General features: G+C 48.0%; 1 protein-coding gene across 1 annotated transcript; it reads right to left on the bottom strand.

Moving 5' to 3' along the window:
• Positions 1 to 433: 433 nt before the first annotated feature.
• lrrc51 (leucine rich repeat containing 51) lies at positions 434 to 3,747 on the bottom strand (the record flags this gene model as incomplete). Its single annotated transcript, XM_084461959.1, has 4 exons — positions 434 to 572; positions 1,277 to 1,425; positions 3,359 to 3,564; positions 3,696 to 3,747. 4 exons carry the CDS (start codon positions 3,745 to 3,747, stop codon positions 434 to 436), a joined length of 546 nt encoding a protein of 181 aa, XP_084318085.1.
• Positions 3,748 to 17,987: the final 14,240 nt, after the last annotated feature.

Raw genomic sequence — 17,987 nt, 5'->3', positions numbered from 1 at the left:
CTTAAAGGGATGCTCTGCAAGGCTGTCATTATTTTTGACTAGATCTTTAATTTGGGCTTCTTGCAGTGTACTCAGCATTTTGTTTGTATTGTTATTAATGTGTTATACTACCTGTATTACAGTACCTTGTTCTTCATTTCTTAGGCTAGTACCAAAAAGTTTTTTTTTTTCCTATTAATGCATTAAAGACTTTCAACAGTGAGTTTTGACTTTGAGCCTTTGATGTGTGTGTGTGCGTGTGTGTGTGCGTGCGCGCGCCTAGCACAGCCTGCTAATCTTTCAGAGATGTGATCAGAAGAAATGTGGTCCATTTCCATGTACAGACACACACAGATGTTGAATGTTTCAGGTGCTTGTTGGCTGCGTCCGTTGTCATGGAGTCTGTAAAGGAGTCACTTGGAGTCGGGTCCTTATGGGTTTCCATGGAGACAGGTCAGTCGTTGACACCCTTCACAGCTGTTTTGCCGAGGTTGCCGGGGCGATGCCAGACCTTGGCCATGGTTCTCTCCTGCCGCGTTATGGCGCTGAAGTCCAGGGTTTTCAGCTGAGGCAGGGTGGCAACCACACAACTCCTAACACACAAACACAGCACAACAATCACACAACTCCTAACACAAACACAGCACAACAATCACACAACTCCTAACACAGAAACACAGCACAACAATCACAACTCCAAACACAAACAGCACAACTCGTAACACACAGAAACACAGCACAACAATCACACAACTCCTAACAAACAGCACAACAATCACACAACTCCTAACACAAACATAGCACAACAATCAACTCCTAACACACACAAACAATCACACAACTAACACACACAAACACAGCACAACAATCACAACTCCTAACAGAAATACAGCACAACACAGAAACACATGACCACAGACAGGTGAGAAACAGTAGCTGTACGGACATGTGTGAGCAGGGCTGGGGGTGTGTGTGTGTGTGTGTGGGGGGGGGGGGGTGCTATGCAGACAGACGTAGTGTAACTGGACCCTGATCTCTGCACCCTCCTTTTAAGCAGCTGTCAGAATGCTAAACAGCTGCAAGCTAGCTCAGCACACAGCGCTTTCACACACACACACAATATACACAGCGCTCTCACACAGCGCTCACACAACATCAGGATTCCTCATACACACGGTGGTGTGTGTGTGTGTGTGTGGGGGGGGGGGTTAGGGTTACAGGCCACCATCAGGATTTCCCATACACACTGTGTGTGTGTGTGTGGGGGGGGGGGGGGGGGGGGTTACAGGTCATGTACCTGTAGCCCCTCTCGTTCTCTATGGGGTTTCCGTGCGTGGTGAGGGTGTGTAGGAAAGGCAAGGCTCCCAGCTTGTCCACCTCTGACAGCGTACAGATGCCATTACCATGGAGATAGAGCACCCGCAACTCCCGCAGTTCACACAGGACCTGAGAGAGACAGCTCAGTTCACACAGGACCTGAGAGAGACCAGCTCAGTTCACACAGGACCTGAGAGAGACAGGACCTGAGATAGACAGCTCAGTTCACACAGGACCTGAGAGAGACAGGACCTGAGAGAGACCGCTCAGTTCACACAGGACCTGAGAGAGACAGCTCAGTTCACGCCTCCTCATCTTCACAAACAAATACACAGGTACATTTAGGGGCACCTGAAGACACTCAAAAGTGATCTTTGGGCAGGAAAATACAATAAAATCTACTAAAATTACGACACAACCACATGCCATCGTACACAAATACACCTAAAAGTGTTTACAGCTCTGTAGGAAGGACAGCTCTGAAGGAAGGACAGCTCTGTAGGAAGGACAGCTCTGTAGGAAGGACAGCTCTGTAGGAAGGACAGCTCTGAAGGAAGGACAGCGCTGAAGGAAGGACAGCTCTGAAGGAAGGACAGCTCTGTAGGAAGGACAGCTCTGTAGGAAGGACAGCTCTGAAGGAAGGACAGCTCTGTAGGGGGGGCAGCTCTATAGAGGGGACAGAGCTGGCCTCTCATGTTAGTATTATAGTAGTATACATGTTAGTATTACAGTTGAGTAATGTATGAGTTAGCCAAGCGCAGCCTGCTAGCAGCTGAGAATCCTCCATGTTGGTATAACAGTAGAGTAATGTATGAGTTAGCCTAGAGCAGCCTGCTAGCAGCTGAGAATCCTCCATGTTGGTATACCAGTAGAGTAATGTATGAGTTAGCCTAGCGCAGCCTGCTAGCAGCTGAGAATCCTCCATGTTGGTATAACAGTAGAGTAATGTATGAGTTAGCCTAGCGCAGCCTGCTAGCAGCTGAGAATCCTCCATGTTGGTATAACAGTAGAGTAATGTATGAGTTAGCCTAGCGCAGCCTGCTAGCAGCTGAGAATCCTCCATGTTGGTATAACAGTAGAGTAATGTATGAGGTGGGCTAGCCACCTTACCCTCTGCTGCAATCTCTTCACTCTCCACTGTAGCTGATGTGTGGTGATGTATAAACGTAGCGCCTACAGGTCGGCCAGAATCACCCTCAGCATGAGGTCATGCCCTGCCCTTCCCCAACCCTCTCCTCTAATTAGGGATGAGACGGTATACCTGAAAACCGTGAACCACCGTATAAAATGTCCACGGTATTAGAACCGTGACATTCCCTGTGTTTACGGTATTACGTTTATGGTATTACACAATAATGTGCTGCTGAAACTTAACATTTCAAGTTGCTTGCAACAGTTCATTTTGTAATTTAATATAAACAAATAGGCAGGTGTTAAACCTGAGTTAAACAGGTTGAGGTTTTTTCACACAGCACAGGCACGCACACTAATGTTCAATAAAGCTGTTTTCCTTCAAAGTAAAATACTTGTTTTTTTTATGTGTGTTGGGGAGGTGAACTGCCGTATACCGTGAAATACCGTAAACCGTACCGTATAACTAGATACCGTACCGTACTGTAATGCAAAAAATCCATACCGTCTCATCCCTACCTCTAATACTGCTCTGAGCTTCTGGAAAGGCCCTATATCAATGCAATGTATTATTAAATGCAGACTAATATTAAAAATAATAAGTTAGTCTAAACAAGTAAGCCTTCGGGCGTTTAGGTAGACCAGGTGTCCGAGAGTGTGTGGTCTGTGGAGAGAGAAGTCCAGAGCCTAGGCACAGTGAAGATGAATGACCTAGGGTGAGGGTTCCAGAGCTGTGAAGCTGACCTAGGGTTAGGGTTAGAGTTCCAGAGCTGTGAAGATGACCTAGGGTTAGGGTTAGAGTTCCAGAGCTGTGAAGATGACCTAGGGTTAGGGTTAGAGTTCCAGAGCTGTGAAGATGACCTAGGGTTAGGGTTAGAGTTCCAGAGCTGTGAAGATGACCTAGGGTGAGACCAAACGAGGGGTGACTCACTGCGTCTACGTGTGAGATGTCGTTGAAGGAGAGGTCGAGCCAGGAGAGCAGAGCGGGTTCAGACAGGAAGTGGTTGATGGTGTTGGACAGGCCGCTCAGGTCAGCGATGATGTTGTTGTTCAGGCGAAGGGAGCGGCTGCAGAACTTCTTCTCAGCGTTCTTCTTCACCGGACGCAAGCCTGGGCAGGGCTCTTCTGACAGCGCATCTGTGAGGAAGACAACCAGCTAAGGCCAGAGGAGTCACTCTGAAGGAGATAAGGCGGCCAGAGGAGAGTCACTCTGAGGAGGAGATAAGGAGGTGAGCTGCTGCTTGGAGACCCTGTACCGCCAGACATACCGGACACTGAGCTGAGGCATTTGAATGAAAAATCCACTGGAGCTCCATACATCTTCCAGCCTTTTGATATAAGAAAACCTGAACAAACAAGATAATATTATTAAGAACATTTGGTGGGAGAAGATGGGAGAGCACATAACGACATTATTTGCACTAAATTAGAGGTCTAATACATATTGGCCGCGTTTCCCGATAAAGAACCTTCTTAAGAAACCCTTCTTAAGCAACCCTTTGCATGGTAGTTAAGAAGTACTTTGGAGTTAAGTGCTTCTTAACTCGTTCGGGAAACCCGGCCAATATAGTTTACGATAATACACAATAGCAGCTAGCTAAGCTAGCTTTCTCAATTATTAACTGTTTAGAATGCAAGATTAATGTGTCCCCAACGCAACAAGACAAGGTAGCTAGCACTAGCCGACCAATTAGCTATCTAGCATCATAAGCAGCTAACCATCAATACATTTGTCAAGAACAGATAAACTACTGTCTACACATTTCTGACAAAACTACCCCTAGCTATCCCATAATACCAGAGCTACTGAAATGATATTAATTAACAAGGCAACCTGTCTCACCACACACACACACACACACACACAAACACGCACGCACACACACATAAAGCCAGAGACTCACCACAGCCATGCACACACATGCACACACGCACATACGGTCACATATATGCTCGATCACACACACAGACGCACGCACGTCCAAAGACACACACCGTGACCGAATACACACACAAACACACACTCACCCAGTCAGAGACCTTCAGCCAGGCTCACCGCTTCACCACAACAAACCCCGTTACCACGGAGACGGGCATGGGCATGGTTCGGTTCGGTTCGTCACATGAGCGGAGGATCCACTGAGAACACTGGCCGCAGAGACCCATCACATACCTGTACTCTCTTTACTTACATGCGCATACTTGCATACTTTACACTTGAAACAACCCGCATGCGTACACGAGGGTTTGGTTACCTTGGTTACCTAGCAACCGTAGAAGGGCATACAATAGGGAGGGAAAGTTCTATTAATACATCCATGGGGAAAGTGAAAACATGCGCCCCTAGCGGATTTGTTCCTATCGGAGAGGAGTTTCAATGTAAACTCCCACAGACCGGGTTTTCTAATAATTACTAAGAAGCCATTTCGGTGAAGTTATCAAAACAAAAACTTGTTAGTGTCTTTACAGTAATAACCTACTAACCGTGAGAATTTCAAACAGTATTTCGCCTTCTTTCACATTTTCGAAATTGCTCCATTCCTCCAGTCAAAGTCAATGGAATTTAAGAAAAATATTTTCATAATTCGGATTGTAATTGAAAATCAACTATGATCACCAGAATCAATAAAGTTTGTCTCCAAGTATTTGCCGTTTAAGGCATTCTACTAACTTTTCGGTGTCGACCAAGATATGATTTTTCAAAAGACGTGTCTATGAGAAATCCCATTCATTCTCTCGGCATTAGGAACGCTACCACTATGGGGCGATGAGATTACTTTCCCTCCCTATACGAATGCCACTCTTGCTGTTGTGGTCTTTGGCCTCCTATTTATGTATTTGTATTTAGCTTTTAGGGACTTGATTTCTGAAGCGCATTGTGTTGCCTCTGGGTATGAAATGCGCTATATAAATAAAGCTTTGATTGATTGATTGATTGATTGATTTGATGACACTGCAGCCACGAGCGTTTAAAACCTTGCTCTGCCATCGCCGCTGAAATGTCCTCATAAACGGCTTTGTTTCGGTACAAACCAGTGCTTGCACTGACTCTTCACCCCAAAGGCTCAAAGACAGGTTTAGGTTACCTCGGCAGGTGTCCACTGACCTGAGCCTTTCACGCATTTTCAATGACGTGCGAATCGCAATGAGAGGGAATACCCATTCTGTCCGCCGACTGTCGCATTAGCAGATGTCTGATTCATATCTGATTTATTTACACGTATGATTGAGGCCTGAATGATTGATTCGCACAAAAACAATAATTAGAACTGCAACCATCGGGGATGCGCGCGCATCAAGGTTGCAGAACCTGCGTGACGTCGGTGTGACGTAGCGTGATAATTCACCTTGGTGATTGGTTCGCCAAAAAAAGCGACTTCTGGACAATTCACCAATCAAGGCCGCGAGATTTCACCAGCGCCGAAATTCAAAAGAAGTAGGTCGAGGAAGAAGACGTCCTAGGTGAGGCTTCTCGTTATGGACTCTCTACCTGGATATGCTAGCTATATGTTTAGACACATTTAAAAGTCCTTTATGAAATAGTTTACTGTCTAACTAGATTCACGCCAGGTTGCTAAAAAGGGGTAGGCTAACCTTAGCTGCTGTTGCCTATTAGGCTAACATTAGCTAGTAGCAACAGTGCTAACGTTAGTCTCGTTAGCCTACCATTGTAGTGAGATAGTTGCTTTTTTGCTGTCTAACGTTATTTGTTCTGTCAAGTATTATTCTAGCTAGCGAACGTCTACTTATGCTAGCCTTTTACAATATTTGACTTTCTTTCAATCTTGCAAGGTGAGCAGTTGTGGCTTTTATCCAGCAACCAAAATGGCTCTGGATGAAGCGAAAATAGGCACGCTGTTAGAATGGGTAAGTTTGACTGACCAGCTACAGACTGGAATCAAATGCACCTTGTTGGTTTAGTTCCATTTTGAGTAAGCCAAGACTCACAGCTGCTGCTGGTCCAACAGATCAGCAGTATGAACTTGGATCAGCCGGTGCTCAACATCCGCGATCTGCAAGATGGAGTTATGCTGATGCGAGTCGTGTATAAATTGTAAGTACAACCAATGTTCGAGTTTTGGGTGTATTGAGACCAGTTGTTCGGACTTGCCTTGTAGACTGACGTTAACGTGTCTGGTTCCATTTCAACCTGGGCTCCGCTCCTGCAGTAACCTGGAGGCGCGGCCATGACGGGGATTCTGCGGTGTAAACAACAGCACAACTAACCCTGCACACTGAATGTTACATTTAAACCGATTTTACCGCATGTCTAATCTACGGAAAAGATCAGGAAAACGCGTGGGCGCTACTTAAAAGTCAGCAGGAAAGGGCGCGGTATTTTTTTTTTAGAGACGTAATGTATGGCTAGGTATCCTATCCTATCCAAACACTAGTAACAAAGTACCAGGACAAGACGGAGACAAACGAACACTAGGTAACAAAGTACTAGCTCTAGACAGAGACAAACAAACACTAGGTAACAAAGTACAAGCTCTAGACAGAGGCAAACGGGCGATTAAAAGGCACAAGACTCCCAAGAGTTTGTTTGCGTTGTTTACGTTCAGTATCTCCGGAATGGCCGGCTTTCCGGATGGATGCGTTGCGGTGAAGACAGTGTATGGTCCTATAGGCAGCTTGATCTGACCGTCCTCTCCCACTGTGTCTGTGTCCAACAGGAGGAGAGAGAAGCTGCCCCAGCCCTGTCCAGAGCTCACCGTCTCAGAGAGGTGGCAGTCGGTGGCCCACTTCCTGCAAAGTGAGGCGCATCTCTGGATGTTTGTTTGTCAGGTTTTGTTTTATGCTGCCTTTCCAGGTACATACCTCCCTACCTGCTTTGGCCCCTCTAATGTGTCCCTGTCTGTGTGGATGTCCCTGTCTGTGTGGGTGTCCCTGTCTGTGTGGTTGGCGTCTCTCAGGTGACAGTAGGTGCAGTGCCACCTGGGGGACGGCTGTCTCCTGGGACCGCCTCAGCGACGGAGCAAACCTAGAGGCGGAGCTAGCCAAGGTGAGGAGGCAGGAGACAATGAGCTGCATTCATGGCCTCACATGTTAGGATAGAGAGACGTGAGTCCCGTTGAACCAGTATAGTCTGGGCCCTCGCTGGTGCTCAGAGCTGTCCTCAGCGTTGGTGGTGTGTGTTTCCAGGTGTTGGTGCTGCTCCTGTTCCAGGCTGTGGTCAACGGCATCTACACCCTGAACACGCTGGAGTACCAGACTGAGGTAGGAGCACCTGAACCACCTGAGGAAAAAACAAACAGCAGATGGAATATTCCAGTGTTATTCCCTTCTGTTTCCTTTCACTCTGTCCCTCAGTGTGAACTCGCACGCATGCTTCGCTTTGTAGAGGAGTACGACGGCAGCTTCTACCTGAGCGAGAACCTGGAGGAATATCTGAGAAAACGTAAGTCATAACGAAGAACCGTTAGAACTAACTTGGGCTTAAACTCCCACTGTGGTTTACACAGCGTTTTGGAAATGAAAACACGCCCCTCTCTCTGTCCTCTGGTTCAGCCTCCGCTGTGGCGGCCGCGTCTTCCCTGAGTGGCTCCGCCTCCTTCACGGACGATGAGTCTCCCGTCTTCAAGCGCACACACAACAGAGTCCAGTTCCTGGAGCTCAGCACTGTGGCCACCACCTCTTCTGCCAGGTAGCATTAACCTTTACTCATATCCTGACCTTGCGTTAGGGTACCTTGGACACCACGTTTGTAGCTCACTGATTGTTGAGGTTTGGGACAAATCCTGCCTTGGGCTTTAACGGTCCTGTTATAGTTGTAAAATTATGTTGGCTAACGCTTTTAAAATGTGTGCTACCTTTTATGTTCGCAATTCTTAATGTATATTAGATATTTTTCCTCTTTGTGCTCAACGCAGCAAGACTATTTATGGTATCTCAACAAACATACTGTAGTTGCTATTGCCATTGTTAAGTCCACATCAACTCAATCACCACGGCAACTCTACCACCCAAACCACCCTAGAAAATATGGATTTGGTTTTAGATTGTGTATTACTTTACTTTTAATGACTTCAGATGGACATTTCTGATGTATTTCTTTATTTACTGAGGCAAAGGATGTATTTATTAACCAACGACAGGCTGTGCATAAATTAACCTTGTAATTCCAGCCGTTGTTGAAGACCTGGACAGGCCCTTAAATTTAATTTCACATCAAAATAGAATAAGTCTGGTCCCAATTTAAAAAAAATCAACTAGATAGTTCACAAATTATGTTTCTATCAATTTTGTATTTGATTAAAAGAAAGAGAACTCATGTGAACCCCCCCCCAGCTCTCCCCTGCAGGACGTGATGAACACACCCAAGTTCCAGGTGAAGCGTCTGGTGAGGGAGCTGACCCAGGAGAGGGCCAGCAGGGAGGAGATGGACAGAGAGCTGGCCAGCAGCACCACCACCCTCGCCCAGAGAGGTAGCCCTCCAGCTGCCTGTCTGGAATTACATTAGGCTTTTCTCATTTGTGCAAATAAGAACATTAGTTGCTATCTTAAATCCCCCCTTGCTGCTGGTGCTCACACACTCTCTCTCCCTCTCCCTCTCTCTCTCTCTCTCTCTCTCTCCCTCTCTCTCTCCCTCCCTCCCTCTCTCTCTTCCCTCTCTCTCTCCCTCTCTCCCCCTCCCTCTCTCTCTCTCCCTTTCCCTCTCTCTCCCTTTCCCTCTCTCTCCTCTCTCTCTCTCTCTCTCTCTCTCTCTCTCTCTCTCTCTCTCTCCCTCCCTCCCTCCCTCCCTCCCTCCCTCCCTCCCTCTCTCTCTCTCTCTCCCTCCCTCCCTCCCTCAGAGAGTCAGATCCTCCAGCTGCAGCACATTCTGGAGAGGATGGAGAGAGAGCAGGAGGAGCAGGACCGGCGCTCCAGAGCTCAGCTGGAGGCCCTGCAGACCCAGGGGACCCGGTAGGAGGGCCTGACCCTAAACCTGCCCTGACCCTGAAACTGACCCTGCCCTTGGCCTGACCCTAAACCTGCCCTGACCCTGAAACTGACCCTGCCCTGGGCCTGACCCTAAACCTGCCCTGACCTAAACCTGCCCTGACCCTAAACCTGCCCTGACCCTAAACCTGCCCTGACCCTAAACCTGCCCTGACCCTAAACCTGCCCTGACCCTAAACCTGCCCTGACCCTAAACCTGCCCTGACCCTAAACCTGCCCTGACCCTAAACCTGACCCTGACCCTAAACCTGACCCTGACCCTAAACCTGACCCTGACCCTAAACCTGACCCTAAACCTGACCCTGACCCTGACCCTAAACCTGCCCTGACCCTAAACCTGCCCTGACCCTAAACCTGACCCTGCCCTGGGCCTGACCCTAAACCTGCCCTGGGCCTGACCCTGACCCTAAACCTGACCCTGCCCTGGGCCTGACCCTAAACCTGCCCTGGGCCTGACCCTAAACCTGCCCTGGGCCTGACCCTAAACCTGCCCTGGGCCTGACCCTAAACCTGCCCTGACCCTGCCCTGGGCCTGACCCTAAACCTAAACCTGACCCTGCCCTGGGCCTGACCCTAAACTTGCCCTGACCCTGCCCCTGCCCCTGCCCTGGGCCTGACCCTAAACCTGCCCTGACCCAGACCCTAAACCTGGGCCTGACCCTAAACCTGCCCTGACCCTGCCCTGGGCCTGACCCTGACCCTAAACCTGCCCTGACCCTAAACCTGCCCTGACCCTTCCCTGGGCCTGACCCTAAACCTGCCCTGACCCTGACCTGGGACTGACCCTAAACCTTCCCTGACCCTGCCCTGGGCCTGACCCAGACCCTAAACCTGCCCTGACCCTAAACCTGACCCTGCCCTGGGCCTGGCCCTAAACCTGCCCTGACCCTAAACCTGCCCTGACCCTAAACCTGACCCTGCCCTGGGCCTGACCCTAAACCTGCCCTGACCCTAAACCTGACCCTGCCCTGGGCCTGACCCAGACCCTAAACCTGCCCTGACCCTGCCCTGGGCCTAACCCAGACCCTAAACCTTCCCTGACCCTGACCTGGGCCTGACCCTAAACCTGCCCTGACCCTAAACCTACCCTGCTCTGGGCCTGACCCAGACCCTAAACCTGCCCTGACCCTGCCCTGGGCCAGACCCAGACCCTAAACCTGCCCTGACCTGACCCTAAACCTGACCCTGCCCTGGGCCTGACCCTGACCCAGACCCTAAACCTGCCCTGGGACTTGACTAAACCCTAAACCTGCCCTGGGAGTAGACTAAACCTGCCCTGAGAGTAGACTAAACCTGCCCTGGGAGTAGACTAAACCTGCCTTGGGAGCTAGACTAACAGCATGCACCTGGGAGCTAGACTACCAGCATGCACCTGAGAGCTAGACTACCAGCATGCACCTGAGAGCTAGACTACCAGCATGCACCTGGGAGCTAGACTACCAGCATGCACCTGGGAGCTAGACTAACAGCATGCACCTGGGAGCTAGACTACCAGCATGCACCTGGGAGCTAGACTACCAGCATGCACCTGGGAGCTAGACTACCAGCATGCACCTGGGAGCTAGACTACCAGCATGCACCTGGGAGCTAGACTACCAGCATGCACCTGGGAGCTAGACTACCAGCATGTGTGTACCTCCCAGCTACAGAGTTGTCTAATTAGTTGTGTCACTGTCTTGTGTAAACGATGTGTCTCTCTCAGGCTGAGGACTCGTGTATCTCTCTTTGACTGTACGTCTCTCTCAGGCTGAGGACTCGTGTATCTCTCTCTGACTCTGTACGTCTCTCTCAGGCTGAGGACTTGTGTATCTCTCTCTGACTCTGTACGTCTCTCTCAGGCTGAGGACTCGGCTCCATGAGGTTCTGGAGCAGAACCGGGACCTAGCAACCAGCTCCTCATACATGGAGAGCAAGCTGGACCAGGTCACAGAGGAGAACGCCACCCTCTCTGTCCAGGTGAGGCAGACGGAACACACATGCCTCTGCTTAACTTAACTGTGTGTGTGTGGGTGGGTGTTGTGTTGGTTGGGTGGACTGGCCTGATGTGATCAATCTATGTGGCTGGGCTGGAGTTACCTTGGAGGGTCTAACTCCGAGGAGCTGATGTCCGGGAGGAGGTCACATCTGACCCAAGCATCTCTGAGAGGAGGAGGAGGTCACATCTGACCCCAGTATCTCTGAGAGGAGGAGGAGGTCATATCTGACCTCAGTATAGAGGAGGAGGAGGTCATATCTGACCTCAGTATCTCTGAGAGGAGGAGGAGGTCATATCTGACCCCAGTATAGAGGAGGAGGAGGTCATATCTGACCCCAGTATCTCTGAGAGGAGGAGGAGGTCATATCTGACCCCAGTATAGAGGAGGAGGTCATATCTGACCCCAGTATAGAGGAGGAGGAGGAGGAGGAGGTCATATCTGACCCCAGTATAGAGGAGGAGGAGGAGGTCACATCTGACCCCAGTATAGAGGAGGAGGAGGAGGTCACATCTGACCCCAGTATAGAGGAGGAGGAGGAGGTCACATCTGACCCCAGTATAGAGGAGGAGGAGGTCATATCTGCCCCCAGTATAGAGGAGGAGGTCATATCTGACCCCAGCATAGAGGAGGAGGTCATATCTGACCCCAGTATCTCTGAGAGGAGGAGGAGGTCATATCTGACCCCAGCATAGAGGAGGAGGTCATATCTGACCCCAGTATAGAGGAGGAGGAGGAGGAGGTCATATCTGCCCCCAGTATAGAGGAGGAGGAGGAGGTCATATCTGACCCCATTATAGAGGAGGAGGAGGAGGTCATATCTGACCCCAGCATAGAGGAGTAGGTCATATCTGACCGCAGTATAGAGGAGGAGGAGGAGGTCATATCTGACCCCAGTATAGAGGAGGAGGAGGAGGAGGTCATATATGACCCCACTTTCTCTGAGAGGAGGAGGAGGTCATATCTGACCCCAGTATAGAGGAGGAGGAGGAGGTCACATCTGACCCCAGTATAGAGGAGGAGGAGGAGGTCACATCTGACCCCAGTATAGAGGAGGGGTTGGAGGTCATATCTGACCCCAGTATAGAGGAGGAGGAGGAGGTCATATCTGACCCCAGTATAGAGGAGGAGGAGGTCACATCTGACCCCAGTATAGAGGAGGAGAAGGAGGAGGAGGTCACATCTGACCCCAGTATAGAGGAGGAGGAGGTCATATCTGACCCCAGTACAGAGGAGGAGGTCACATCTGACCCCAGTACAGAGAAGGAGGAGGAGGAGGAGGTCATATCTCTCTGTTAACCAGGTACTGCTCAGTTAGCCTGGTACTGCTCAGTTAACCAGGTTCTGCTCAGTTAACCAGGTACTGCTCAGTTAGCCTGGTACTGCTCAGTTAACCAGGTACTGCTCAGTTAGCCTGGTACTGCTCAGTTTCTCATGTTATTGGGAGCCTCAATATGGAGGAGGTGCTGTTTTCTCTGCCTATGAAGTAGCCTGTCTCCTGTCCACCTGTCACTGTTATCATCTTGTGTGAACTGTAACAATGTTCAATCGCCAACTAGGCACTTATGTAACTGACTGACTCCTAATATTTGATGGCATTGTTAGTGTTTATAACATTTGTATTTTTCAAGATGTGGACAGAAAAAAATTACTCAAATGTGCGTGTACGCGTGTGTACGTGCGTGTGTGTGTACATGCCTGCGTGCGTGTGTGTACGTGTGTGCTTGTGTGTGTACGTGCGTGTGTGTACGTGCGTGTGTACGTGCGTGTGTGTACGTGCGTGTGTGTGTGCGTGTGTGTACATGCGTGCGTGTGTGTGTACGTGCGTGCGTGTCAGGTGAGAGAGCTGTGTGCCCAGCGGTCCGGGGCAGAGGCCGAGGTTCGGAGGCTGGCGGAGGACCAGGAGGAGTGGAGCACCAACCACGCCCGTCTGGAGGCGGAGCTCCGTCAGGCCGCCTCCCACAAGGTGAGGGCCTCTGCTCTACATCTTTCCTAAGGGACTCTGCTCTACATCTTCTAGGGGTTGATTTCTGGCGGCTGTAGCTCAGTTGGTAGAGTGGGTCGTTCAATGATCGAAGGGTCATTTTCAGAATATTATGCAAAGTATTGAAATACCAAAACCCAACTGTGTTTTTATGCTATATCCGATGGGAGTGCCACAACAGTCAATAATGCGCCCACTCCTTAATTGAACCTGCAGACCTGCCAACATGTACGCATTTTGCGTAGCGGGAACGCATTTTGACCATATGGTACACTGGTACGATTTGTCACTGTAAAGTACGCAAAAAGCGGTGGTTGTTTGTGTTTTTGTTTTTTTGAGTAGGCTTCTACAAATCTATGCCAATAAGCATTTAGCCTCATTTGAGTCTTGAGTTTGACCAATCATAGCGTCGGGTGATATTTGCAAGCGGGAATGTCATTTCAGTCAGTCAGCAGTTGCCCAGCTCGCAACCGTAAATCGTTCCTAGATCGTTCCCCCTCATCACTGCGCGCACAACTTCTATCTCTGGCTAGCTACCAGTGTTTCCCAGTAAGTTAAACTGTCGACAGCACACACGCGCACACACACGTGCACACACACACACACACCTTCTCTGGCTAGCTAGCGAATGTCTTACAATGGGAAATACTGGGTAGGCTATGTGTTTGCAAGCTTAGCTAGCTTACTTATTCACTAGTCATGTAAGCACGCAAAAAAGTAAATTGCATTGTCTGTGTGTCGGAGATGTCGCCTTTTTTAAGAGTTTAAACACTTCTGACGTCTACATGATTTGAAGAGCTATAAATGCACACATGATCACTTCAAATTACATGGGTGTTTAGAATTAGCTTAGATTATATAGCCTTTATTGATGAAATGTGTATCTTTCATGTGTATATTTTCTGACATTACTAAATAAGTCACAATGTTTCCGCCCTGCCGCCGCACCATACACTTGATACAAAAAATAATACAAATTAGGCTATATACTGTATATTAAAGTCTTAATTATGTCTTAAACTTTCTAAATATGTCTGCCTAAATGCGCTTTCAAAACCATGAAACATGAAAGCATTTTTATTTTCAACAATAGCGCTCTGTGAATGCGGTCAACTCAAAAGACTTGAAGGGATGTTTTCCTCAGCGAGCCTATTACAAAATAATGAAGCAGCAAGCATTGTCAAGGAGATGGCCCACACCACAAGCACGAGTAGGCTACAACATGCGAATCAGAGGCGCTGCCCTGACTGACTGATTGAGCGACCGTCTTTTTGGCTGGCTAAACCTAAAGTTTAACGACGCTAGCTTGCGTTAATGTTCCCCCAGCCACCTAAAAAGTGCCAGTCAAAGCAACAGCAAATGCAACGAAATATCAGTTAAGCGTAACCTAATCTAGCCTTTTATTTATGTAAGCTATGTAAAAAAGCAAGTGATTGTGGTAGGAGAAGACAGGACCAGCACAGAGTTGAGGGACAGGTGAGAGAGGAGAGGATAGAGGTTGTTGAGAGGAGAGCAGGAGAAGAGAGGAGAGGATAGAGGTTGTTGAGAGGAGAGCAGGAGAAGAGAGAGAGGAGAAGGAAGGGGACAGGAGAGAGTGAAGATGACAGATTAGAAAGACAGTCTGATGATTTAGACTGTGTGAGCATTCAGTTAAGCAGCAATGGGCATCAAACATACATTTTTATTAAATAAAACATTCTATCTGTTATTCTCACCCCATAACTCAAAATTAAAGAAAGCATGCCGTTTCAGTATACTTTTCAGAATACTGTAGACCTATGTTTCACGATTTTGTTATTTTCGTTCTATAAAAGTCACCAGAATACAGGAAACTCTCAAACTTTTTTTTCTGGAGGAGGGCCCCCAGACCCCTGCTTTGGTATAAAAATCCTCCCCAATTTGGTGGTCTTGAGCTTGGCACCACCACACCAAGAGATCAATTCCACAGGAAACACTGAGTCAGCTATCCAAAATATACTATGTGTTATGTCCGTTTTTGGCCGTACAACATGTACATGCACTGAAAGGTTTTTCGCGATAAAGTGGTACTCAAAAAAACATTCTTCAGGGTTGGCAGGTCTGAACCTGTAACATGAGGCTTTTTACAGTCCCTACCAGTGGCGATTTTACATTAGGGGCAGGTGGGGCAGTGCCCCACCAGGTGGGGCGCTGTTGTGCAAGATGCATCTTAGCCTACAACTGTGTTTCGGAAAAATCTAATTTATAATTAATACAAAATAGTGATTCAGTGGTGAAAATAGCATGTATAAATATAATAAACCTGACTGACACTATGTATAGTGCTGTTTTGCAGTAATTCCCTTTGTATGAGTGTGTCACAGACTGCTCTGACTCGGCAGAGGGGCACCGAAGCGTTCTCCCCTACTGTTGCTATAGCGACAATGTGAGCGTGGTCGGGAGTAATGTGAAAAAATATCACGCAGATTTCATTGGGTGGAGGGGCAGAAAAGTCTCTGCCCCTACGAAATCTACCTGGCAACAGGTTTAGCCCGCGAATAATAAAACAACGTTGATCAAAGTTGAACTACTGGGTCACCGTCGTTGTCGATCTACGTTAGCCAATGCTGCTAGCTAAAGTTTTGTAGGGATTAAAAGTGTTTTCAGGTGCAACAATGAATAGTGTAGATTATTTGTTGAATGTGCGGTTTAGTACATTGAAACTTGAAGAGAAACTGGAAATAAAACGTTTAGGGCCACACCGACCAGAAGAATTGGTGCTGCTCCAGGCTGGAGATAAGGTAACCCGTACCTTCAAACAGGAATGGTTTGAGAAAAAGAAGTGGCTAACTGCTAGTACCTCGAAAAGTGCGCTGTTCGGTTTCCCTTGTATTCTTTTTGATGGAAACTCTGTTTGGGCATCGTCTGGATTCAAAGACATTAAACATCTGTCAGAAAGAACAGCGAAGCATGAAAGCTCTGCGTCCCATCTGAACTGTGCCATGAAGCTGGGTTTACTGGGGCAGCTCAACGTCCAGGCACAGCTCTGATGATGCGTCTCGCCGTTCCATCGCGGAGCACAACAAACAGACCGAGGAGAATCGGTATGTTCTGGGGAGGCTGATCACTTTTATTAAACTCTGTGGGAAGTGTGAAATGGGTTTGCGTGGTCACGACGAGTCAGCGAACTCACTGAACCCAGGCATTTTTCGGTGCATTTTTGAGACGATGTGTGAGGGGGACTAATGTGGACAGTGCGCCTTCACTCTAGTAGACTATTTGGCTGTGATATACAGTAAGTGGAGTACTAATAGGTTATGCGTAGTGCCCAGGTCTGATGGGTGAACACTTGTCACTTTCAGAACCCTGGACCGGGCATGCGCTCTCTTATGGGTCTAATTAGCCTACTCTGCGTGTGTTAATGTGTCGTTATCTTTGTGTGTTGTAGCCTCTGCTCTGATGTACCTACCGTAGACTAATTCGCTACCTTTAGTTCTTGTGATGGTGACATAATATAAAACTGCCCCTCCAGAAATGCCATGCTAAAATCGCCACTGGTCCCTACTCCCTACTTTGTGCGCCCCACTTTTTTCCCCATGTCTGATCACCTACCCTACCTTTAATGACTTGATCTGTCCCCTGATCACCTACCCTACCTTTAATGACTTGACCTGCCCTCTGATCACCTACCCTACCTTAAATTACTTGACCTGCCCTCTGATCACCTACCCTACCTTTAATGACTTGACCTGCCCTCTGATCACCTACCCTACCTTTAATGACTTGACCTGTGCCCTGCTGTTCCAGATGTAGTACATAGAAACTAGTTTATAAACAAATACAGTGTAGGCGATTTTCCGTCCAATCATTTGGCTGGCCTGTCTGCCTGTCAACCTACCTACATGCATACCTACAGGGAGGCCTGAAGGGAGGGGCGGGGAAGGTTGTTATAGCGCTACCCAGTGGCCAATCAGCATAATATTTCTCCAGTTACCTTTCAGCATGCCCTTCTGCTACTGTACCAAGTCTCGGAAATCTCGGCATGGTGGTTAGGCCTAAACCGGAAATGAGCTCTCTAGCGCCCCCATTTGGCTTGATTGGGCCAATAATGGAGAGGTCCCTTTCTTTTGTGTCCAGACATGGCTACAAAGTTTGGTGGTGTTTGCTCTATCCACTGAGACATTATACACCTTTATGTAATAAGCCCCGCCCCAGCAGCACACACTGCAAACTTAATTACCTCATACAGACGCGTTTTTGTAACTTTAAAAAAATGTGCCAAGATAGTCCTGTAGATATCGGTCCCTAGATTGTGTGTACCGAATTTTACGCAGATCGGTCAAAGTTCCTAGGAGGAGTTAGATTTTAAGCATTTAAAGTAGTAGTAAAGGGAAAATGCATGTTTAGCCCTGTTTTAAGGTTACTTATTATCATATACAGATTTTTTGATCAAAACTTTGACAAAACTAGCACTTTTGAGAAAGTTGGATAATTGCTCTACCACCGTTTTGGTCATACAATGGATGTGGGTGAGCACTGTGAAAAATCATTAAAAAAAACATGTTAAACTCTCAATTTCAAAGACAAGAAACTCACTGAGGTGTTAGTTGGCGTTCTGACATATAATTTGCCATAAAGTAATATTCTAGTTCATCTGGAAAGGCTTTTTAAAATATTTAGCATAGAACTATTTAGTCGCAGCA

The sequence above is a fragment of the Borostomias antarcticus genome (assembly GCF_949987555.1).
Source record: "Borostomias antarcticus genome assembly, chromosome: 1".
NCBI classification, from domain to species: domain Eukaryota; kingdom Metazoa; phylum Chordata; class Actinopteri; order Stomiiformes; family Stomiidae; genus Borostomias; species Borostomias antarcticus.
The sequence above is the reverse complement of the archived record's forward strand: the minus strand, read 5'-3'. Positions and strand labels throughout refer to the sequence as shown.